General features: G+C 53.6%; 1 protein-coding gene across 6 annotated transcripts; it reads right to left on the reverse strand.

Annotated features, from left to right (window-relative positions):
* Positions 1–319: 319 nt before the first annotated feature.
* On the reverse strand, positions 320–23394 carry MOV10 (Mov10 RNA helicase). Of its 6 annotated transcripts, none has more exons than XM_070077859.1 (22): positions 23044–23072; positions 22724–22925; positions 13182–13322; positions 11363–11566; positions 10929–11164; positions 10543–10801; positions 8418–8552; positions 7378–7546; positions 6269–6423; positions 5837–6013; positions 5572–5719; positions 5040–5198; positions 4696–4799; positions 4500–4597; positions 4168–4384; positions 2774–2891; positions 2429–2620; positions 2167–2241; positions 1351–1476; positions 1147–1235; positions 749–870; positions 320–662 (listed from the first exon to the last, which is right to left on the reverse strand). In XM_070077859.1, exons 4-22 carry the CDS (start codon positions 11533–11535, stop codon positions 571–573), a joined length of 2844 nt encoding a protein of 947 aa, XP_069933960.1. In that variant the 5' UTR covers positions 11536–11566; positions 13182–13322; positions 22724–22925; positions 23044–23072; the 3' UTR covers positions 320–570. The 6 variants fall into 6 exon arrangements, with proteins under 6 accessions (XP_069933960.1, XP_069933959.1, XP_051713333.1 ...); XM_070077858.1 differs by having other exon boundaries at positions 11363–12151; positions 23044–23062; XM_051857373.2 differs by lacking the exons at positions 13182–13322; positions 23044–23072 and adding an exon at positions 23256–23394.
* Positions 23395–24877: the final 1483 nt, after the last annotated feature.

A 24877-nucleotide genomic window follows, 5' to 3' on the forward strand; every position in this document is an offset into this window, starting at 1 on the left:
CTCTCTTTCCAAGTGGCTTGCCAGACTGGGCCCCTGCAAAGACAGGACCATGGAGTGCAGGGTGGAGTCTCACAGCAAAGGATGAGGTCATACCTGGCTCTGGGCCTGGGAGGCGGGTCGGGGGCGTGGTCTGGAGCTGGGGCTAAACTTAGAAACCTGTGGGTGGCTTCCCGGCCCACTGGGTTTCCTCCTCTGGAGGTGTGGGGGCGGGGGTGGGGTGTGTGGCACTAAGCAGGGTGTGTCGGTCCCACCCTCTCCTGCAGGGTCAGCCTGGGGGCCCAGGAACCTGGGGCAGGCGCAGAAGAGACACTCTTGAGGCTTTTGCATAGAACAAAATCTTGTTTTCAGATTTTTTTCTCCCTCCCCCCTTCCCCCAATTGTTAGCAGCTTGATGTGTCATTCTCCCCAGCAGGGGAGGGGGCGGCAGGGCTTGGGTTGTAAACTCCCTCCCCCAGCCTTCCTGTCCCTCGGAGGGGCAGCTGGCCGGGTTCTGGTTCAGGCAGGGTTCTGGTTCAGGGCCGGGCAGGAGGTTAAGGCTTGGCTGGTGTGAGAAGGCAGGCTGCCATGTCTTCAGAGCTCATTCCTCCACTCTGGCTCGACTTGCAGGGACAGGCCGCCTTGGCTCTCCCGCTCCTGGGGGAGACAGTCGTGACCATGAGGCCCTAGAATGAGAGGTGGTGTGCTTTGCCTTCCTTACCTCCTCCGCCTGCACTGTCCCCTACCTGGCCCGCCCTGGCCCCAGCCATACCTGAGGTAGAGGGGCTGAGCTTGCTCAGACCTTGGAGTAAGTTCTGTCCCTGCTGCAGGTCCAGTTTGGCAGGAAAGGGGCACCCGGTATACCCCCCGTTTTCTTTACAGAACTCCAGGAATCTGTGGGGTACAGGGATGTTTGCACCCAGGAGCTGGGCAGCCTGGCTGAGGAGGGCTGGCAGCGGCTGGAGGCCCGACCTCACTCCTGCCACATCCAAGGGTCGCTTAACCTTGGCATGGCAGTTAACTTGCAAATATAACTGGGGGTAGGGGGTTGCTGTGAAGAGGAACAGCTCTGAGGACTAGCTGAACCCTAAGCAGCTGCTTAATGAGGTTCACCTGTCCCGGGCTGGGGGCTGTGGCCTCCCAGAGGGGTAGTGGGGTGAGAATGCTCACGCTTTCCAGTCGGGGTCATGGCCCAGGAGAAGGGGGTTGCCCACTATGATGAGCAAGGCCTTGGCCCGGGTCACAGCCACGTTGAACCTCTGAAAGGAAGAAGGGGTGGGGTCACAGGAGGGAAGAGTGCCCCGGAGGGAAAGGGTCCTGCCACTCTCCAGCCCTCAAACCTTGGAGTTCACTGCCACCCCCCAGCCCTCAAACCTTGGGGTTCTTAAGGAAACCCAGATTAAAGTCCAGGTCCAGCTGCACAAAGCTCTGGCTGCTTCGCACAGTGGAGATGAGGATGACGCTGCGTTCTTGACCTTGGAATTCTTCCACGGAGCCCACCTGCAGGAGAGGAGAGGCAGGGCCTGAGACCAGGTGCCTTGCCAGGGAGTTCCTGGCAACTGCTGAGATGGGGAAGGAGGGCACCCAGGGAAGAGGACAGGAGGCTGTGGAAGCTGAAACCTGAAGGAGGAAGCCACAGGGGAGGGGGCGGGCCCAGAAGGGGTTCTCAGCCAACCACAGTGCAGAGACCACAAGATCCCGGAGCAACCAACATTCCTAAAGATAATCACTGACTGGGAATGAATGCCTTTGGAAGATCCAACCCTGGGTCCTGCTCAGAATTCAAGGGAGAGGCCACTAACTGGTATAGTAGGATCACCTGAGGAGCTATAAAAAAAATACCAGTGCCCTGACTGTGCCCGCAGATAGCTGTGAGAATTGGCTGGGCGGGGCCCCGGCTCTCCAGGTGATTGGTACCTGCAGCCAGAGCTTAGAACTGCTGTCTAAGGGGAGGCGGGCTACTGAGGGTGGGCTGGGCAGGCTGGAGCTCAGACTTCACCCTGGGGACAGAGGCCTGATCCCGCCCCACACCTGCAAGTTGGAATCTTGGAGTGAGAGGCATGGGGTGAACCCAGTTCCATCTCAAGGCCGTGGGGGGGCAGGGACGCGGGCCAGACGGGAGCAGCAGGGCAGGGGCGAGGTGCGAAGTACACGGAAGGCAGGGAGGGAACGTGCAACAGCGCGTGTCACCTTCAGGTCCTTGATGTCATCCAGTCCCCGAAGTTCCCTGTCAAGTTTGGTGATGCAGTACCGGATCTTTTCCACCTGCAAGGAGGGAACAGGTGCTTTTCTCTCCTGCTGTTAACCCCTGTGCACAAGACAAGCGCCAAGCAGGGGGCCAGGAGGCCCAGCGGGCAGTAGAGGCTTGAGCTCCTGGCATCTCTGCATTCAGACCTGGCCGAGGAGGAGCCACCAGCAGGGGGGCCTTGCCGGAAACCAAGGAGGGCCTGACCTGCTTCCGATATGGGGAGATGACGCCCACGCTGCGGGGGCTCAGGCGAGCTTTGCCCTTCTTGGAGGAGGGGGCCAGGAGCAGCTTCAGGTAGGAAGTCACCGTGGCGGCCTCTTCAGGGTTGAAGAAGGATGGGCTGTTGCCCTCACGTTCATCCTTGCCCATGACGCCATGGAAGATGATGGGAAAGCCCTGGGTGTGGTCAGGGGAGACCCTCAGCCAGGCGGTCCGCCCTCCCCTCCCCCAAACCCTACCATGAAGTCAGGGGTCCCAGGCCAAGGTGGCAAAGAGGAGGAGCCACAGTCTGCCCCCAGAGCCGCCTCCTGCCAGGGGTGGCAGCCTCACCTGCCGGGGCAGACCCTCCCAGCGGCAGAAGCGCTCTCGGTCTACAATGTCCGCACAGGCCTTCAGCTCCCCATCATAATACAGCCGGTTGGGAATTTCCAGGATAGTGGGATGGGACCTGGGAGGCAGGAGGGGGAAGGAAGCGCACAGCCGAGGGCGGGATCACTCCTCCCCCCCACCTTGAGGTCCTGCTCTACATGCTCCCTGGACAACAGGACACAGTCCCGCTGGACGCCTGCCGCCAGCCCTGGCACACCACAGAGAGCAGAGCCAGCATAGAATCCAGGGGTTTCCTGGACAAAATTAAGAAAACCAAACCTTCCAAAACAGAGAATGAGAGTTAATGACACAATAGCTAACATTTATTGAGTTCTTAGTTACAGCCCAGAACTTCCCTAAGCATTGAAAAAAACCTTTTTCTAATTCGATTTACTTAAGAGGAGGCAGGTAGCATTGTGGCACAGTGGGTTGAGCCACCACCTGATACTACACCTATGAGCACCAGTTTGAGCCCCCAGCTGCTCCACTTCCAATCCAACTCCCTGCTAATGCACCTGAGAAAGCAGCAGAAGATGGCCCAAGTGTTTGAGCCCCTGCCACTCAGGTTGAGACCTGGATGTTGTTCCAGGCTCCTTCAACCTGGCCCAGCCCTGGGTGCTGCAATTATCTGAGGAGTGAACCAGCAGATGGAAGATTTCTCTTTCACTAGCTCTGACATTCAAATAAACAAATAAACCCCTAAAAAAATAGAGAAGAGGTATCTCCTTTCTGTTAGTTTACTCCCCAAATATCCACAACAGCCAGGAACTCCATCTGGGTCTCCCACACATGGCTGTTGGGGACCTAAGCACTTGAGTGGTCATCTGCTTCCTCTCAGGGTACACATGACCATGAAGCTGGGATGAAGAGTGGAACTGAGACTTGAACCCAGGCCCTCTGATATGGGATGCAGGCATCCCATATGGCTCAACCATGGCACGAGACACGCACCTGTAAGCACTTTAGATGTCTGAATTCATTCACAAAAGTAAGTATATAACTCTCTAATTTGAATTACAATAGGTTTATAAAAAACTGTACTCTCATTCCCTTCATTTTTCTTGTTTCTTCTTGGATAACCCAGTTACTACATCCGGGACTCGCACTAGACACTAACCAGTCCCTCCTGAAAGATAGAGAGGCCAACTGGTCCAGGGTGAAGACCACTTGCTAAGTCACACAGACAGCAAGTAGCAGCGATGGGGCTGGAAAGCAGCCCTCGTGTCTCCCAAGGCACAGTCCTGGCACAGCACGCAGCCTTGGAGTGACAGGACTGCGGGCTCCGGCCTCCAGCAGGGGCTGCAGGCAGGACGTGAGGACGGGGGCAGAGGGGCCGAGGGTGCAGAAGGCAATACCTGTAGTTGCGCAGAAGCTTGGTTATGAACTGGGGGTTGTAGCCGTCAGGGCCCTTCTTGTACAGGGCGTTGTAGGTGAGCAGGCGCTCCAGCAGTGAGTAGCCCAGCCCATGCTTCTGGGTCAGTGGGGACCGCAGCACAGGCCCCAGCTGACGGGGGTCTCCCGCCAACACCAGCTGCCCCCCTGGATCGCCTGTTTCCTTGACTTCCATCAGCCCTGGCAGGCAAGAGTGGCGTGGGAGGACAGCAAGGTAGTGGGGGCAGCCCCGGCTCCAGCCCTAGCCCCAGCCCCAGCCAGGGCGGCACTCCTGCAGCCCACCCTGAGCCCTCACCTGCTATGGCCACCAGACTCTCGGGCTCCATGCAGTGGCCGGCTTCATCGATGAAGATGTGTGTGAAGTGATCGACGGGAAACTGGGCCGAGACCAACCTGGGAGGCGTTAGGCCAGGGTCACGCCAGGGACCTGCTCTCCTCCCCAGCCTGTCGGCCCTTCATTCACACCTAGAGTTCAGACACACGCTCCCCACCTGCTGGCAGTGATGAGCGTGGTAATTAACACCCGGTACTCCTGCAGCTTCTTCTTGGCAGGAAACACGTACTCCCCCTTCTTGGCGTCCCAGTTACAGCAGGGCTGCAGATTGCAAAAAGCCGAGAACCATCAGTTTGGCTCCGCCTACTTGCACCCTCACTCTGGCTCTGGCCCCCTAGACAGTTTTATGCCTCATTTGACAGACAAGAAAACAGGGACTCAGAGAGGGGTCCTGATCCACCCAAGATAACACAGCAAAAATGCGAATCCAACTCTCCTGGTTTCCCAGTCCCGGTGTCTGCCCTGCGAGCTGGCCCACCCTATCCTTTAGCCCTCAGGCACCTTGATGTCCTCGGGTACCATGCGGATATCTCTGCTGGGGGCCAGGAGGCGGTAGATGGAGCTGGGCAGGTGGGCCCGGAGCCGCTGGCACAGGAGGTCGGCCCCCGAGTTGGACGGAGCGCAGGCCAGGATGTGGGCTTCGGGCAGGTGCTTCACCACCTGAGGTACACATAAGTGGTGCAAGAAGCTATGACTCAGACCGGGGCAGTGCAGCATCTGCCTCCTACAGCCGAGGCAGGTCACGGCCCAAAGGCATGTCTGATTCCCGGATCCCTGCTAGTCCAAACAGCACTTTTAATGCTGGACAGTTGCTGCTATAAACATAAAAGCCTATGGTGACCGAGATATGAGTGGTGACTCTCAGAGCTGTGCAGTGCCCAACCCATACAATAGTGCTCAACAGTCAAGGTGACCCTGACCTCCTGCCTCTCCCACCGCCAGCTGCTCAGAAGCAGGAAATCAGAATCTGGGAAAAATTGGCTGGCACTAGGGGAGTCGAAGCGCAGGCCCCAGGTCTATGCCCTGGCCCCACCTGCTTAATGGCTTCCACCAAGGTGACGGTCTTGCCAGTGCCCGGAGGCCCAAAGATGATGTAGGGGGCTGGCCGGGTGGTGCCCCTAACAATGTGCTTCATGGCCTGTAGCTGCTCTGGATTGGACTCCAGACTTCGGTCAAACAGCCTGGCAGAGGCACAGGAACAGGAACGTGAACTTGAAGTCATCCAGTGTCCCTGATTCCACCCCCTACACCGGTCCCCACTCCAAGTAGGCATAGCGCCCCCTCGCCCGCAGTCTCACTTGAGCTTCACATCGGAGGGCAGCAGCGGGACCCCACGGGAGGCCACAGGGAAGAGCATGGGCCACAGCAGCCAGCGCCCCGTCAGCTCCAGGGCACGGTGCTGGACTCGCAGGGGCTGGCGGTTGAAGGTGAAGTTCACCTTGAAGGTCAGCCCATCCACAAAGCGGCTCAGGAGGCTTTGGGCAGGGAGAGAGGAGGGGAAGAGCTGTAGTGGGCGGGTGGCCGGGAAGCAGTAAAAGGCCAGGCATGATGCTGTGTGTCTCCCCTGCCCCCCGTTCCCTCCAGGCAATGCTCTCTAGGAAGGCAAGCTGCTGGGCATCCCAGGGTCCCCCAGGGAAAACCCTCCTGCCCTGGGCCTTCTCAGGGAGAAGCACCCACTGTCTGCTGGCCTCGGAGGGATGCCCAGAAGCTGTTTTGTCCCCAGCACCCACCTCGTGGAAAAGCTCAGCTTGACCCGGTCTAACTCCACCTTGTGCACAAAGCCCTTATAGGTGACAGGGTCCTCCTGCTGGGTCTCGGAGGACAACAGGGCAAACAGGTGATCACCTCTCAGCACTGAAGGGCGGCTCTCGGTCACCCCAGGAACCTGCAGGTGTGAAATGCAGCAAGCTTCTGTCTTAGGGCTCTCCAGCTGTCTGATGGGCAGTGGCGGAGGCTCTAGCCTTCTAACCCAAGGCGGGGTGCTGGGCCATCCCAGCACCCTGCTTTCCTCGCCCACCACACAAGGCAAGAGCCAGAGGAAGGAGAAAGAAATCGCGAGCTGCTCAGAGGCTGAGCCCAGGAATCCACAATCTGGGAGCCTGATTTCAGGACCCGGCTGGCTACTGGCTTCCCAGCCCATCCGCTTGGCCACCTCATTTCCTACTCTGCCTTGAAAATCTTATTCAAAATTCTCTGCCTTCGGCAGTCCTCTCCAGTCCTCCTCACTCCCTTCCCATCTGTATCGGTGTGCAGAAGTCCTTCTTCATGGGTGAATCTGGTCTTACGTGACACTCTCAAAAGTCTGAGAGCTAGCAAGGGCTCTATGAAATATCCAGTTCAGGGGCTGGCACTGTGGTGCAGCGGGTAAAGCTGCCACTGCCTACAGTCTCAGCATCCCATATGGGCATGGGTTCAAGTCCCAGTTGCTCCACTTCCGATCCGGCTCTCTGCTATGGCCTGGGAAAGCAGCAGAAGATGGCCCAAGTCCTTGGGCCCCTGCACCCGCGTGGGAGACCCGGAAGAAGCTCCTGGCTCCTGGCTTTGGATCGGCCCAGCTCCGGCTGCTCTTTCAGGTAAGGAAACTAGGGTTCAGAAACTGTGAGGGGCTTGCTCTAGGTCACACAGCTGGAGGTAGCAAAGTCTGGACTAACATCCCTGTCTGCTCTGCCGCCTCTTTCTGGGCCCAGGCTGTCCAGGCTGCTGAACCCGTACAGTAGGTGCCGCTCATCTCTCTCTGTGTTCCTGTTTTGCCTTGCTGTCAGCAACAGTGGGCTTTCGCAGCCTGGGGGTGCTGGCTGCCTCGAGCCCACCCCCCCTACACACCGATCTGAGCCCCGACCTGCAGCGTGAGCAGCCTGGGGTTCTGGTCCACTGGGTCCCAGGTCATGGGTACCGACTCCAGGTCATAGTGCCGGATGTCATGCTCCATCTGCAGCTCCTCCAGGTGCAGCAGCAGCCGGAGCTTCATCTCATAGTTCCTCCACTTCAGGGAGGTCTCCAGCTGGGCCCTGGCAGTGAGGGTGGGGAGGGGGGACGGGAAGGGGCAAGAATAGGACGGATCAGGCAAGCCCTTTGCCCATAAGCATCCGCTACTCCCATGTGAATCCCTGGAAGAATAGAAGCACTGGGAAATGGGAAAAGACTGTAAGGGCAAGGAGCCGGATGGGGTTAGCAGCCTTGGAGCCTGGAGTCCCGACTCCCACTTCCTCCAATGCCCCGCCCCGACTCAGCATTTGCACTGTGGTCTTCTGGCCCCAGATCCCCCCAGCTGTGCCTCACACCCTCATCTCTCTCCTCAGGGAGGCCAGGACCAGCTGCTCTCTGTGAAACAGCACCAGCCCATCCCCTTACCCTGCTTTAGTTTTAGTTTAGTGTTTGTTTCATTCTTCATAGCACTCATCACATGATAGAATAAGATAAATGTTTTTTAAAAATTCAAGAGATTGTGGGGCTGGCATGATGGCACAGCGTGTTAAGCTGCCACCTGCAACACAGCCATTCCATATGAGCACTGGTTCGAGACCCAACCGCTCCACTTCCGATCCGGCTCCCTGCTAATGTGCCTGGAAAAGTAACAGAAGACAGCCCAAGTGCTGGGGCCCCAGCCACCAATGTGGGAGACCCAGATAGATTTCCAGGCTCCTGGCTTCAGTCTGGCCCAACCCTGGCCATTGTGGCCATTAGGGGAGTGAACCAGCAGAAGGAAGATCTCTACACTGTTTCCTACTAGTGTGGGCAAGGCCCTCATATGACTGGTTCGCCTTGAATAGTTCAGCAAGGAGATGAATGAATGGAGCCTGGGAGAGTGAGGACACAGGCTGCAGAGCAAAGGGGAGAAGGTGGGGGTGGGAGTGTGGGGAGCAGAGGGGTGGTACTTACTTGATCTCAGCGACCTCCTTTGGGGCAGTGAAGACACTTGTTCCCTGAAGAAGGATGGGGAGCAGGTGCCTGAGGCGAGGTGGGGGGTAATACGTCCCCAGTGCCATACTCAGCTCCAGGTCGTAGCCCTTAGCTCTGCAGGAGTAGGGGGAGAAAAGCCAACACAGGGGCAGACATGTGGGGCAGCGGGTTAAGCGGCTGCCTGAGATGCCCACATCCCATACAAGAGTCCTTGGTTTGAATCCCAGCTCTGCTCTCCTTTCCAGCTCCCTGCTAATGCACACCCTGGAGGACACGGGTGATGGCTCAAGTACTTGGGGTCACCCAGGCTCCTAGCTTTGGCCTGGCCTAGCTCTGGCTGTTGCAGACATATGGGGAGTGAACAAGTACATGGGAGATCCTCTCTGTGTCTCTCAAAGAAAAGTTTTTTAAACAAAGGCTATCAGAAATCGCCATCTGCAAATGTGCCTCCCTGGAGCAGGATGAAGCCCATGTACTGCACTGTCCCCACTACAAGGAGTCAGCAGCACAGCTCACTGACACACGGGGCTACTCACTGCAAGCCTGGACCACTCCCTTCTTGGGGAAGTTATACAAATAACACATGTCCGTTACAGAAGAACAGACAGTAGGTGATAAATAATAAATGACATGCTGACATGCTTACTATCCAGGGATAACTAATGCTAACTTTTTGGTGTGTGGCCTTCCATATTTTTTTTCTTTGTAAATCTGTATTATACATATATAGTTAATAAAAAGAGCCTAACTGGGGCTGGAGTTGTGGCCCAGCAGGTTAAGCGGCTGCTCTCAGCGCCGGCATCCCATAGCGGAGTGCTGGTTCGAGTCCTGGCTGCCCTGCTTCCATTCCAGCTCCCTGCTAACGTTCCTGAGAAGGCAGCCAAAGGTGACCCAAATACTTGGGTCCCTGCCACTCACATGGGAGACCAGGATGGAGTTCTTGGCTCCTGGCTTTAGCCTGGCCCAGTCCTGGCTGGCATTTGAGGAGTGAACTTGTGAATGGAAAATCGCTCTCTCTTTTTTACTTAAAGATTTATTTATCTGAAAGACAGAGTTACATCCTCCGCTGCTTTCCCAGGCTCATTTACAGGGAGCTTGATTGGAAGTGGAGTAGCCAGGACTCAAACCAGTGCACATATGGGATGCTGGTGTTGCAGGCCTGGGCTTTAACCCGCTGTGCCACAGTGCTGGTCTCTGGAAAATCTTTCTCTGTTGCCCTGCCTTTCAAATAAATAAAAATACCTTTAAAAAAAGAAAGAAAAAAGCACACTGTGGAACTCGAGAAGGTCCCATTTTATAATAATTTGTGTTCACAACTCCAAAGTTTGTGAACCTCTGGCTATGTCCAAGGATGCCTACACATGTTATGACTGCACGCATACCAACTGTCCAGTGAAGGACATCTATAAAGACAAAAAATAGATGAGTGCTTCCTTAAAGCTCGGGAAACAGGACAGGAGGGTGATAGGCAAGGCATGGGGCCTCTCTGTGTGGAAATGCACTGTCCTAAAACTAACAGTGGTGATGCCTGCACTTATCGTGATGGCCCAGTAGGTTAAGCCACTGCTTGCAATACCAGCATCCTCTATGGGAGAGTATGCCAGTTCAAGTCCCAGCTGCTCCACTTCCAACCCAGCTCCCTGCTAATATGCCTGGGAAAGCAGTAGAAGATGGCCTAACTACTTGGGTCCCTGTCACCCACATGGGAGACCTGGATGGAGTGTCTGGCTCCTGGCTTCGGTCTGCTCCTGGCCATTGTGGCCATTTGGGTAATGAACCAGTGGATGGAAGATCTCTTTCTCTGTCTCTCTCTTTTTGCCTTTCAAGATAAATAAATCTTTTGAGAGAGAGAGAAAGAGAGAGAGAGAGAGAGATGTCTGCAGTGGGCTGCCTGACAATCCGTAACCCAGGGAAAATGCGTGAAAACTTTTCACTGCCCTCAGCTCTGCTGCTGGCCTGCAAAGCGCTCCCTCTTTAGAAAGGCTCTCTGAGACCCAGAGCTGGGAACAAGCCGCAGTCAGGAAACGAGGGTCTGGTTTCCAAAGGCCCACACCGCGGTCGGAACACACGCAGCCCGGCCTGGGCTGGGGTGGGGGGCAGTTACCGGTCAGGTCTCTCTCCTTCCTCTATCCGAGTGGTCACCACAGGGTTTGCAGTGATCCGGGTCCGCTGGAAGGGAGCCGTGGGCTTCAGCTGGGCAGCCAGGGGGCTGTGGGCCACGGCAGCCAAGAAGCGGGCAATGTAGAAAGTGCCAGCTCCTTCCGAGCCCGCCTCTCCAGGCCCCAGCAGCTCCCAGAGCACCGTGGCCGGGAAGTAGCCCACAAAGCTGGTCTTACAGTGGACGTGGAGCTCATAGCATTCACCTGGATGAGAACGGCTGAGTGAGTGAAGGGGGTGGGGTGGCTCTGTGCTAGGACAGCCCCACCCCCAAGGTGCAAGGAGCCCACTGGACAGCGCCAACAACCAAAGCACCAGCCCCTTTCCACTTACCAGGGCCCAGGGGGCAGGGCAGCTCCTGGTCACCCATGTAGAAGGCAAACTGGGGAGTCCGGCAGAGCGGGAAGAGGTGAGTGAGGGTGACGGGTTTGGGCCCTCCATTCCGAAGCCTCAAAGTCAGCACCTCCTTGCGGTTCAAATCCAGGCGGATAAGGAGCTGTCCATCTCGGGCTTCATGGGGCCCCTGGACTTCCACATCCACCCCATGTTTCCCATGAAGATACTCAGCCCTGGGGAGAGCGGGAGTCAAGGCGGGGGGTGGGTGCTGGGGTGGGAGGGGCTGGACCAGGTGAGCCCTGGGGAAACCTGCCCCTCCCCCATTCCCCCATCCCTGGAAGAATGTTGAGAGGACCCACTCTTTCCCGGGCCAGTCAGCGTCTCCCCCCATCCCACTCCTCTCCCCCCGCCCCCTCCTCCTCCCCACACACCTGTCATAAAAGATCCTGGCGAGCAGGGACTTGTGGTATTTGCTGATCTCTGACCCTGGCTTCATTCTCCTCTTTTCTGGGACCCGCACGTCGGCCCAGCGGTCGAGTTTGAAGAACCTGACCCGAGTCTTGGTGACGTAGGCCAGATTTGCAATCTTCATTCCATACAGCATGGAGGAGAAGCCAGGGGCGGGGGTCCCAAAGCTGCCAGAAGCAGAGGAGACTGGGAAGTGAGGGAAGGCAGGGCCATGGGGCGCTGGGCAGCAGTTGGGGAGGGCTGTGGGGTCACTGCGCTGGACACGCCGGGCCCAGAGACAGACACCCAGGCTGGGAGTCCTAGGGGTTTTTTTTCAGGGAAGGGCGAGGGGACTTCCGAAGGCAAAACAGAATTGGTGTAAACAGCGGGTTGTGGACTGTGCGATTCTGAGGAGCAAAGCCCACTCTTGGGCTGCACACTGGGAGGACTCAGGGAAGAGAAAGAAAGAAATGCAGACTTTTTTCTGTTTTTGGAAAACTATTTGGGACAGGAAAAAATAAATAAATAAAAAGCAAACCACCCAGGGGAGAGAGCCGAGGTGCAGGGGAAGCGGAACGAGGGAGAGCAGAGGTCGGCTGCGGGTCCAGCCTGGAGGTGCAGAGGGGAGGGGCGAGAGAGAGCACAGGTGTCCAGAGTGTGGGCAAATTGGCGGATCAGACAGCAGTTTCCGCCGGAAGTCAAAGGGTGCAGGTGGAACCCAAGCAGGAAGGGAGGGGGTCCTTCTCCAGAGATCAAATAGCCTGGCTTTGTGCCTAGAGAAGGTGAAGACAGGGAAAACGCGTCAGGACAACGACCTCAAGGTCCAGCTCCTGGAATTCAGTTTAGTCAACTCAACAAACACTTACAGAGGCCTGTTATGTGCCAGACACTGCGCTAGATGCTGGGCTTCAAAGACGCCGGAGAGCCAGGCTGTGCCTGGAGGAGCACACAGACATTCCACCAGGGTGCAGGGGGCCCAGCCCCTGGGGTGTGACCCAGATGCAGGGGAACACCGTGCTGGGAGGGGTGCCCGGGGCCACTCAGTTGACCGCTCTGGCTGGGTCAGCTCAGAGTCTGCACTAAGAGCCTCACCTTCTCCACCACGGGATGGGGATAGCAAGACTTACCTTGTAGGGCTGCTGCGAGGCTGACCCTGGGATAATGACTTAGCCCAGTGCCTGGCACATAGGAGGCCTCAGTAAGGGGGAGTGATGATTAGTATCACAGACGGCTTGGTTTTACTAGTGTGAAAGGGCAGGAAAGGGAGCGGCAGGAGGCAGCAGAGCTGGGCAGGGACCCAATCATGCAGTTCTGCACAGCAGGCCAAGAAACCTGGACTTGAACCTGAGTGCCAGCAGTCTTTCCCTTTCTGGCGGCCTGAGGACAGCCCCACAGGTGACAGACGTTGTGGACACATTTACGATCCGGACGTCTGACAACCCCCTCCCCTTGAGGTTTTGTAGGGAATGCAAGCAAATCTTCGCTGAGAACTACGGCAATCCCTAGTGACCTTTGAAGGCTAAATCAGCGTGGTCACTCAGGAGGGAATCTGATCATTTATGGTTAGGGACATTTCCCCAGTGCTGCCTGCCTGTAACTCTGCCCCTCTCCCTCACCCCAAGCAAATGAGCGTGGAGCTATTCAGAAAACCTTGAATGGCCTATGATTTGTTCTGAAGAGATCACAAATCATTTGAAAGCATGATAAAAAATGCGGAGTCAATGTTAGCTGCCGTCATTAGTACTTGTATTAGTAGTAACAGTTGTACTAATAGGAGGAGGAGGAGGAGGAATAACGACTTACTTTCCGCCCACGTCAGAGGCTACCCTGTGGTTACAGAACCACTGCAGTTGGTGGGTTTTAAGCAGGGGAGTGGCAAGATCATATTTGCATTTCAGATCACTCTGGCATCAGGATTGGAGGATGGATTTGCTGGAGGCAAGACTGTAGGCAGGGAGACCAGTTAGAAGAAGGCCATGGCAACGGACCAGTTAACAAAGGCCTGAACAAGGCAGTGGGAGGGACAGAAAAGGAAGGGGCCAGGTCTGACAATATTGAGATGTAAAATCAGCAGATGCTGGTGACAAGACAGGAAGGGGGAATGGAGGCTGGAAGAGGAATGAGTCTAGACACCTGAACCAATGGCTTGGTTTTGGGAATATCCTTGAGAAAGGAGGGAAAGACAGGAGGAGGAGAACCATGACTTTCGGGTGTGGGCACACTGCCCTCGAGGTTCTTGTCGTGCAGAGGCAACGCTGGCTCCTGGAATCAGAAGCTGAGAACTCAGGTCAGAATCAAGGCTAATAGTAGAGCCTAAGTCAGCGAGTCCTCAGCAGTAGGTACAACCAAAGAAATGTGTTGGGATCCCCCAGGCGCAGCGAGCAACCCAAGAACAGCTGAGGCCAGGACAACTCAGGGAAACGGGAAAACAAAGAAACCCTGAAGGGGAGAACCAGGAGAGTCTCAGCATCAGCATCCAGCACTGTTGAGGGCTCCAGTAACGAAAGAAAAGAGGACATCAGGGCCCTTGGCAGATACTAAGGCACAAAATCCATGCCCACAGACGCCAGGTTCCACCAGTTCCACGGCCCTCCAAAAACGTCCCTGGAAATACGTAGTATAAACAACACTGCGTGTATTCCAAAGTCTTTTGCACCAAAATAAACTTCAAATTCCATTTTCCATGTACTTCCTGATGTCCCTTGGTCTCTTGACACCTGTACTGTCTCTAACAGCGGCTCAGACGCCATCCCTGATGGTCGGTAGTTTAAGAATGACCTACATGTTCCTGTATAATGCTTCTGTAAGAACTGTTCAGAAGGAAAGGGGGCTTTGTAGGGACTGAAAAAAAAAAGCACCAGAACTTAGGGTGTGCATGCCACATTTTGCCCAGTGGTTACAATGGTGCTTGGGTGCCTGTATCCCATATCAGAATGACTGGATTTGAACACCAGGTCCACTCCTACTGATTCCAGTTTCCTGCTAACATGCACCCTGGGAGGCAGCAGTACTTGGATCTCTGCCACTCCCCTGAGAGACCTGGATTGAGTTCTGGGCTCCTGGCTTGGGCCTGGCTCAGCCCCAGCTTCTGCTGGCATTTGGGAAGTGAGTCAGTGGATAGGAGATCTCTATCTTACCATCTTTCAAAGAAAATGAAAAAAAAATTTTTTTAAAGATTTATTTGAAAGGCAGAGAGAGAGAGAGAGAGGTCTTCCCTCCATTGGTTCACTCCCCAAATGGCCACCACGGCTGGCGCTGTGCCGATCCGAAGCCAGGAGCCAGGTGCTTCCTCCTGGTCTCGTCTCCCATGCAGGTGCAGGACCCAAGAACTTGGGCCATCCTCCACTGCCCTCCCGGGCCACAGCAGAGAGCTGGAATGGAAGAGAAAAACCAGGACTAGAACCAGCACCCATATGGGATGCCGCAGGTGGAGGATTAACCAAGTGAGTCACAGTGCTGGCCACCAGATCTCTTGCCTTTTAAGAGAAGACAAAAGCCAAAATTTTAATGTAAAACTTCCTATTTTTATTTTTTTTTTAAATTTTTGACAGGCAGAGTGGACAGTGAGAGAGAGAGACAGAGAGAAAGGTCTTCCTTTGCCGTTGGTTCACCCTCCAATGGCCGCCGCGGCCGGTGCACCGCGCTGATCCAATGGCAGGAGCCAGGTGCTTCTCCTGGTCTCCCATGGGGTGCAGGGCCCAAGGACTTGGGCCATCCTCCACTGCACTCCCGGGCCACAGCAGAGAGCTGGCCTGGAAGAGGGGCAACCGGGACAGAATCTGGCGCCCCGACCGGGACTAGAACCCGGTGTGCCGGCGCCGCAAGGCGGAGGTTTAGCCTAGTAAGCCGCGGCGCCGGCCGAAACTTCCTATTTTTAGAAACTTTCAAGGGCACAGGGGCAGGCAGAACTCATCTTTCCAAGTTTGATGACTTCTTCTGTGGACGCTACTTCCTAATAAGTGCATCTCAAATTCTCCATGCCTGTTACAACTACCCAAATTAATCTAATCTAGTCCTGGTCTACAATCATCTTACAGCAATAAATAAATAAGTATTTTTTAAAAATCACAGACTTCTGGGGCCGGCACTGTGGCACAGCGGGTTAACACCCTGGCCTCAAGCGCCAGCATCCCATGTGGGTGCCGGTTCTAGTCCTGGCTGCTCCACTTCCGATCCAGCTCTCTGCTATGGCCTGGGAAAGCAGTAGAAGATGGCCCAAGTGTTTGGGCCCCTGTACCCACGTGGGAGACCTGGAAGAAGCTCCTGTCTCCTGGCTTTGGATCGGTGCAGCTCTGGCCGTTGCGGCCACCTGGGGAGTGAACCACTGGACAGAGGACTTCTCTCTCTCTCTGCCTCTCCTTCTCTCTGTGTGTAATTCTGACTTTCAAATAAATAAAAAATCACAGACTTCTTACATTCTTGTTGAGAAAAAGCCCCAAGCTTTGTATTACACATCTAGTCACCTAGATTTCTAGGGAAAACTTTCTAAGAGTGGAACTCTGAAGCTTAAGAAAACATACAAACAGATCATGTTTTGATTTTCGTAGGGCAAAATGTAACATAAACATATTCAACAGATCAACCAGAAAAATACTTGTGGGTAACAGGCAAAGGGTTAATTTTTATTTAAATTTTCTTAGAAATGACAAGAAAAGACCAACAACTCAATGTAAAAATTGTACATGCAATTTAAGGAACAAATTCAGATGACCCAGAGTATGAAAAAACTGCTCTAAACACAGACAAATGCAAATTAAAGTAAAAATGAGATATCATTTTATTCCCTTTATTTTTTTTTTTATTATTATTATTTTTTTTTTGACAGGCAGAGTGGACAGTGAGAGAGAGTGACAGAGAGAAAGGTCTTCCTTTGCCGTTGGTTCACCCTCCAATGGCCGCCGCGGCTGGCGCACTGCGGCCGGCGCACCGCGCTGATCCGATGGCAGGAGCCAGGAGCCAGGTGCTTTTCCTGGTCTCCCATGGGGTGCAGGGCCCAAGCACCTGGGCCATCCTCCACTGCACTCCCGGGCCACAGCAGAGAGCTGGCCTGGAAGAGGGGCAACCGGGACAGAATCCGGCACCCCGACCGGGACTAGAACCCGGTGTGCCGGCGCCGCTAGGCGGAGGATTAGCCTAGTGAGCCGCGGCGCCAGCCTATTTTATTCCCTTTAGACTGCCAAAATGAAAAATAATCCTAACGTGTCGCTGGTATGGGTGCTGAAAAGTGAACTCTCAAACACTGCCAGTGTAACAATCAGGCAACATTACTGACATGTAAAATACAGCTATCCTTGAAGACCCAGGAATCCCACTCCTGGGAATGCATCCCATGGCAAGCAATGCACCAACACCTAAGGACAGAAATGCAAGGAAGCTCACTGCAGTCATTCACAGTGGCCAAGAATCTGAAACAACACACAATCCCATCAACAGAGTAATGGCTAAAATAAACAGGCAGCACTCATACCATGGAATATTATGCTGTGGTTAAAAAAAGAATGCATCACATCCACTCAGCTGGCTAAAATGTTAAAGGCTGACCGAACACTGATGAGGATATGGAACAACCAGAACTCATGTACGTGTGAAATGGCACAATCACTTTGAAAAGAGGTCTGATGGTTTCTCATAAAACTAAACATATACCTAACGTATGACCCAGCAATTCCATTCCTAGGTGTATTTACCAAAGGAATGAGAATACATGCCCCAAATGACTTATTTAGACCAGATGTTCAGGGCAGCTTTATTTAAAAGTCTCAAACTAAGGCCAGTACTGTGGCACAGAGGGTAAAGCCTCCGACCTGCAGTGCCAGCATCCCATATGGGTGCTGGTTTGAGTCCTCGGCTGCTCCACTTCCGGTTTAGCTCCATGCTTGGACCCCTGCCACCCACGTGGGAGGGTTAGAAGAAGCTCCTGGCTCAGTCTTGGCTGGCGCAACCATCTGGGAAGGTGAACTAGTAGATGGGAGATCTCTCCTTCTGTTTATCAGTCACCTGTATTTTTTCTGTAAGCTGCCTCATCACATCCTTTGCTATTTTTTTTTTTTTTTTGACAGGCAGAGTGGACAGTGAGAGAGAGAGACAGAGAGAAAGGTCTTCCTTTTGCCGTTGGTTCACCCTCCAATGGCCGCCGCGGCCGGCGCGCTGCGGCCGGCGCACCACGCTGATCCGATGGCAGGAGCCAGGAGCCAGGTGCTTTTCCTGGTCTCCCATGGGGTGCAGGGCCCAAGCACCTGGGCCATCCTCCACTGCACTCCCTGGCCACAGCAGAGGGCTGGCCTGGAAGAGGGGCATCCGGGACAGAATCCGGCGCCCCGACCGGGACTAGAACCCAGTGTGCCGGCGCCGCTAGGCGGAGGATTAGCCTAGTGAGCCGCAGCGCCGGCCCCTTTGCTAATTTTTGACTGTTGTCCTTGCCTCTGCCTTCATATCCCTCCCCAGTCCAACCCGGAAATCAGCAAGATCCCATCATATCCCCTCAGTTTATGACTCCACAGTCTCCAGCGTTAGATCTAACTTTTTAATATGGCACATTCATGTCCTCCATATTAACGATAATGCAAATACAGTAACATCACCAACAAGCACTGAAAACGTATTGAGCACTTATTATATGCTGTTATAAGTACCTAAATGCATTATCTCATTTTAATCCTCACAACCACCCTTTGGGATAGTAAATATTTTTAAAGAAAAGTTTATTTATTTGAAAGGCAGATCCCCCCCCCCCCATAGAATCTTCCATCTACTTGTTTATTCCTCATATGGCTGCAAGAGCTGGGATTGGGCCAGGATGAAGTCAGGAGCCAAGAACCCCACCTGGGGCTCCTATGTGCATGGCAGGAACTCAAATAACTCAGTCATCATCAGTTGTTTCCCAGGAGCTTTAGAAGGGAGCTGGACTGGAAGCAGAGTAGCTGGGACTCTAATACTCATTTGATAGAGGATGCAAGTGTCCCAAACGATGGTTTAATCTGCTGTGCCACAGCGCCAAGCCCTGAGGGAGTAACTATTATCACCCCCTTTCAGAGAAGAAAGAGAGGTGCAGCTCCCCACCTGACCTGGGCCCCCTGGTCAATCTCTCCTGGAAGGTACTTCAGCCGCTCCTATCTACTTCTGTCATGTGCTCCTCTGTAGACTTTTGCAGCTTAGTTGGCACTGCCCTGTCTGGCCCCTGTTGTTTGTTGGGTGTATGATAATTTATGGTTTTAGATCCTGTTCAGAAAAGGCCAAAACTAGAATGTTACTTTACAGGGGGCACTACTCGCAGTAGCAGCTTTCTAAATGGGCATTGGTTCATGTCCCAGCTGTTCCACTTCTGATCCAGCTCCCTGCTAATGGCCTGGGAAAAGCAGCAGCAGATGGCCTTTCAAATAAATAAATAGGGTCTGGTGCTGTGGCGTAGCGGATAAAGCCACCGCCTGCCGTGCTGGCATCCCACAAAGGCACCGGTTCAAGTCCTGGCTGCTCCTCTTCTGATCCAGCTCTCTGCTATGGACTGGGAAAGCTGGAGAAGATGGTCCAGGTCCTTGGGCCTCTATACCCACATGGGAGACCGGAAAGAAGCTCCTAGCTCTTGGCTTCAGATCGGCGCAGCTCCAGCCGTTGTGGCCTACTGGGGTGTGAACCAGCAGATGAAAGACCTCTCTCTCTTTCTGTGTAACTCTGAACTTTCAAATAAATAAATAAATCTTTAAAAAAATAAATAAATTTTAAAAAAGGAAGTATAGTTTCATGGTTTACAAGCTGAGCTGCTCCCCTCACTAATGGATCAATACCAGAATTTTTATGAAATTGAAATAGAAAAAAAAAAAATAAGAGGGAGAGCAGAGAGTAAGACTATGTATGTATTGTTTCGAAGGTAAATATTGTTTTGTGAAACCTGTATATCTTAGGGACCAAAGTCAAATGAATTTCTTACTAGGGATAAAAGTCTCTGCCACCAAGCCACTCCCCATACCAGTAGCCAGCGTGAAGTCTTTATGGCCCTGATTATGTTAGTTTCCTACTGTCTAAAGAACTGTGTATTCACTTATTTTCATTTTGTTTGAAAGGCAGAAAGAGACAGACAGAGGAAGGTCTTCTACTTGCTGGCTCATTCCTCAAATGCCCACAACAGCTGGGGCTGGGAGCTTAGAACTCAATCTGTCTTCCGTGTGGGTAGCAGGGACCCACATGAGCTGCCATCTGCTACTTCCCAAGGTGAGCACCAGCAGAAGCTGAAATTGTAAGCAGAGGAGCCAGGATTCAAACCAAGCACTTTGATATGGGGATGCAGGCATCTCAAGCAGCATCTTAACCACTATGCCAATGCCCCAGCCAATCTCCTACTTAAAAAAAAAAAAAAAAACAAAAACAAACAAATAAACAAAAAGATCTTCCATTTGCTGGTTTATTAACCAAATGCCTGCAACAGCCAGGGCTGGACCAGGCCAAAGCCAGGAGCCAAGAACTCAACCCAGGTCTCTCATCTGAGTGGTGGGGACTCAAGTACTTGGGCCATCTTCTGCTGCTTTCCCAGGCGTAGTGGCAGGAAGCCAGACCAGAAGCAGAACAGCCAATGGACTCAAAAATTTGCAAGCCAATAGGGTATGCCTGCTATGGAATGCCTGTGTAGCAGGAGATGCCTTGACCCGCAAAGCCACAACACCAGCCCCATACATATTATAATTGGGGAAATAGAGCATTTAGGTAGCAGTTCAAAGTCAAATGAAAACACTAAGGGGCAGAGCCACACTGGAACTTGTTATTCAAATACCACACTAGCACCTGTAGCACTGTATTTTCATTTTTATCTACACATTTGCCACTCTCTCCCAGAATCCACTTTTTGGAGGCAGGAACCAAGGCAGAGGCACACAGTACAGCCTTAGTAAATACATTTGCCAAATGAAGAGAGCTGAGGAAAGGCGAGAGCATCTCATAACATCATAAAATAACCTCGTTGGAAGGGACCCCTCTTTTCCAGGGTAGGAATTTTTTCACATTCCCAGCTATCTACAGCTCATCCTCTCATCCGTCAACTCACAGCAGTTGCATTAGATTCTGTAAGCACTCATTAGGCATCTACTATACACGGGGAAGACGCAAACACGACTCAAGGCAGGGGATTTGGTGGGATGGCTGTGATGAGAGGCAGAGTGAAATGTGGTTGTAACCAGGCCATTCTCAAGGTATGAAGCATGAGCTACCAGGAGCCCAGAGCAAGAAGCAACTAATTCCCAAGAGGAGGATGAGGACTGATTTCACAGCACTGTAGCCTGGTCTGAAAGGCTGCATGGTGAAGGTGGCCCCAAGCCAGTCTCCTCCACCTGGTGGGAGTGGCATGACAACAGAACCTACTTCTGCCTGCTGGAGAGACACCATGAGTCTTCTTCAGTGATAACTACCTCATCCTCTCTCATTTTTCAAGTCAAACATGTCTCAGATTCGTTGACAGAATATGAAGCCCACACAGAGACTTTTCCTCCTCCCCCACATACTAAAAAATGTTCTCTCCTTCAAGGCCAAGGTCAACATCACTTTCTCCTTCACATTCCTCATAATTACAGGGGACTGGCTTTTTTTTTTTTTGTATAAAAACACAAGCTCATACAGTAAAAACTACCTTTGAGAATCCCTAATTCATCGGTAATGGATAGCATACGTGGTTTTCTGTATGCAATCCAAAATGGACAGGTTCTCTCCAGCACTGAAACACGCTGTGCACCTTGGTTCAGAAGTGACAAAGACTCCTTGACTAAACTTCAGCCAGGCTCCTCTGAGCTCTCTTCGCAAGGCCTTGCCCTTGGCTCCCTATACCCTTTAGTCTTAGGCCTGTCTAGCTCAGTGTTTAGCAAGAGGATGCTTCCTCTTACTAATATTCTACATTAGAATATCGGCTAGAAGTCCTCGGGTATCTTTGCTGTACTGAGTTGAGTTCGAGCTCCCTCCTCTAAATGAAGCAGTCCTATTACAACAGTATTCAATAAAGTCCTCCTTACCATTTTAACAAGTATCAGAATAACTTTTTCAACAACAGTGGCTGATGTGTTCAGAGCTATGCTGTGCTCTGTGGACACTAAGTGGTGAGTGTGTGTACATGGAGCATTGACAGGATGTGCTCCAACACTAAGTGCTCTCTCTGTACTTCCCACCAGCATCTTTCTTATTACCTTATTACAATCCTTGTGTTTTACCAAGCACAGTATTTTGCATACACTCTCCCCTGGGTGTGCACAATTTTCCGTCTTTATCATTCATGGTGTAGTGGCACAAAATAGGTCATCAACTTTGAACCTTCTTCAGATGGTGGCTCAAGCCAGTCGATGTGCCTCTCACAATGTGACACCCATGACCCAAAACAACATTCAAGATAGAATCTGGTGGTCAACCGGGAAAGTCACCACCTCCTTCTCCCACCGGGAACTGCCCGTCTATTCACTCCACCTGCGTTCACCTTAGCAGCCAGCCCTGGCCTTTTGGTGTGAGGACACCCAAGACCTTGTGCAGGAGACCTGTGATCCAGCCCCAGTTCCCACCACCCCGCATTTATCTGCACACACGTCTTCACATTTATCCCTATTAAACTGTTGCTTGGTTTCTTGCCGGAGGCAGCAGCCTGTTGATAGAGGTGATTTTTGAAGCACAAATCTGCGGTTTGATATAAGTCTCTTTGATTTGCACTTTAGTGGTAAAGACAACAGGAGACCAAACAGCGTTCAGCCACAGGGGGAAGGGGGCCTCCAGGAAGCTGTTCCTGGCCCTGGGTCTCCATGGAGAAGCCACAGGTGCTAATGGGCGGTTGCTACATACGCAGTTTGTGCCCTTCGCTTCTTTCTAGAGCGCCCCGAGATTCTCTTCGCCTACACTGGGCCTCCTCAGCTCTCCCAGATAGCGGACACTTAAAGCAGCAGCACTGCAACAAGGGGGCCGGGGTCTCCATGCAGCCTGCGCCAGAGCTAGCGGCCCCCAGCAGGCAGCTCCTTGCCCGCGCTCCTGAGATGCCTGGGCCCCCCTCTGGAGGCTCCCTTCCCCCACTGCAAGAGCTGTCCCCCAGCCCCCCGCGAGCGGTGCGTGGGCACAGACCCCGCTCCCAGGCTGGGGTCAACAGCCTTGGAGGCTCTCTGCGGAGACGCGGCAAGGGGCCCCCCCGGCGCGGGCAGATCGGGCGGACTCCGGGAGGCGCTGGCGGGGCGTGGGCACGGCGGCGGAGGGGAGGGCTGCGCCGCCCCAGGACGGGCCCAAGCCGCTGGGGGAGCTGCGTCTCTCCGAGCCCCGGGTCGGGAAGGGTGGTCCCGACGCGGGGGTCGTGGCGGCTAGCTGGGCCCGCGCTCCGGAGCTGGAGGTGGGCCGGCTCGTACCTGATCTTGAAGTCGCGGTTATAAATGGTCCGCAGCCGCTCGCGATCTGTCTCCATGTCCAGTCCCCGAACGACCAGGAAACTCTCGAAGGATTGGCCCGTCTCCCGGAGCTGCCTGCAGCTGAACTTGCTGGGCATCGCGGCGGTGGCTGCGGCCCAAGCAGGAGGGTCCGTGGAAATGAAACTGAAAGTCGCCGCCGAGGCTGGAAGTTGGCGGCCCTGGGGTGAGGATGCAGCGGAGGGAAGCGCCCCCCACTCGGACCCCAGAGTCCGCAGGCTCCCTTCTTCCCACCAGGCTTCCCTCCACCGTTCTTTTCCTACCTGAGCCTTCCCTTCGGTCTCTTCGTCCTATCCCCTCCCCCCTCTTCGCATTAACTCTTTCCTAAGGAGTCTGACCCCTCCCTCAGGGCCCTCCCCTTACCCTGAGCTCCCTCCCCTGGCCTCCAGCCAGTATAAAAACGTGGCTACCGCCTGGGGCCCCCTGAACCGCCCAAGGACCTCCGCACCACAGCCAGGGCGACTCCCACGCTCACCCTGCTGAGCCTCGGGGCTTATTGGAAAGCTGGGGAGCAAAGGGCGGGACAGGGGCCTGGGTCAGCTGTAGCCAGACTTGGGCAGCTAGTCCAGCACCTCCCCCAGACTGCGAAGGACAGAAACCCTGGAAGAAAGCGGGCTGCACGCCCCCTCCCCCATTTTCCTTTCAGACGGAAGGAGGAAGGCAAGAGTCAAGAAGTTTGGGAGAAAGAACTAAGTGTCTCGGAGATAGAGGTGTGTACGTGTGGGAGGGAGGGACGAGGGGCCCCGCCAGGACCCAGTCTGCAGAGTGGTTACTTTCTCCCGCGCACAGGCTTCTTTATTGTGGAAAGGCTGCTGAGACCTAGCCTTGAGCTACATATTTGGGCACTTAACTGCACTCCAATTATGCAGTGCTCTTTTACTGTTAATAAGTGAGTTGCCCCAGTCATCAAAATACTAGCTTCTTGAGAGCAAGGGACTGCTAGGTTAGGCAGTAAATGGTTAACAGCCACAGCATCAGCACCAGGAAGAGACCTGCAGGCTTCCAAAGAAACCCCAAGGGGGTGGGGCTACCACAAAAACAAACAGAACCAGGGTTTTGCATGTTTGTTCTTCAGAAGGAACAAACAAAAACACAGTAGAATGGGACAAAGATGGGTAGTATTTTTAAAATGTTTAGGTCGAATCTACCAGAATTCCAAGTAGATCACAGCTAAGTGTTCTCCGAAGCACATCCCTATAGGCGGCCACACACCCTTGTAAGCTGGTGGGAGGGATGGCCAGCACCTAGGACGCTCCAGCTGGGCTACCTCCTCCTGCCTTCCTTGCCACCAACCAACTGGTCAGGAGAGGACAGTGGGACCCAAAGCTCCAGGAAAACAGAGCACAGGGAAACCTGATGTCCTAGAAATTGATCATCCCAGGTAGAGGGAGAAATGGGGACTGTAGCCAAAATATTTTACCACTTTTCTCCCCCAGTTACTCGACGAGGTTCCAGAGAGGAGGAGTTCCTACAAAATTCTTTCACTTACACTTCCAAAAATGTACCATCCACTATACCAAAGCATTTGGATTGCAAATCCATGTTCCCATTATTCCTAAACATATACCCTGCCCCCCTTCTCTAGTGAAACCGATCTCCTCATGGCTGCAAAACACATAAACAGCTGTAGTATAGTAAAAACCTGAAAATGCCATGCACAATGTAACTTCTCTAGACTAGTTTCATCTAGACTAGAAAAGCTACTTCACAGGGCAACCTAATTTTTACTCTCATACGTTCTGTTCTGTTCTAGAAGTCTTGGATGGTCCTCCCAACTTTCACATTTGAGGTCTCACTTCCTTGAAGCAAGGCTGCCTTAAATCTATTTGTACTTAACCTGATTTCAGGGGCTCAGGTTGCAGCCATTGTAGCACAGGGGTTAAGCTGCCCCCTGTAATGCCAGCATCCCATATAGCAGTTTTGGTTGCTCCATTTCCAATCATGCTCCCTGCTGATGCACCTGGGAAAGCAGCTAAGGATGGCCCAAGTGCTTGGGCTCCTGTACCCTTGTGGTAAACCTGGATGGAGTTCCTGGCTCCTGGCTTCCTCCTGGCACAACTCCAGCTGTCACAAGCACATGGGGAGTGAACCAGTGGA

Source organism: Oryctolagus cuniculus, chromosome 7, assembly GCF_964237555.1.
Source record: "Oryctolagus cuniculus chromosome 7, mOryCun1.1, whole genome shotgun sequence".
NCBI classification, from domain to species: domain Eukaryota; kingdom Metazoa; phylum Chordata; class Mammalia; order Lagomorpha; family Leporidae; genus Oryctolagus; species Oryctolagus cuniculus.

Bases quoted from the DNA above. Each gene is read 5' to 3' on its own strand.
- MOV10 (XM_051857373.2), bottom strand. From the start codon at position 22,860: ATGCCCAGCAAGTTCAGCTGCAGGCAGCTCCGGGAGACGGGCCAATCC. The intron at 10,802-10,928 runs GTAAGTGGAAAG...GTTCTCATCCAG, and splicing joins GCCCTGCCCCCTGGGCCCTG to GTGAATGCTATGAGCTCCAC. The intron at 1,477-2,166 runs GTGACACGCGCT...CCTCTCCTGCAG, and splicing joins ATGACATCAAGGACCTGAAG to GTGGGCTCCGTGGAAGAATT.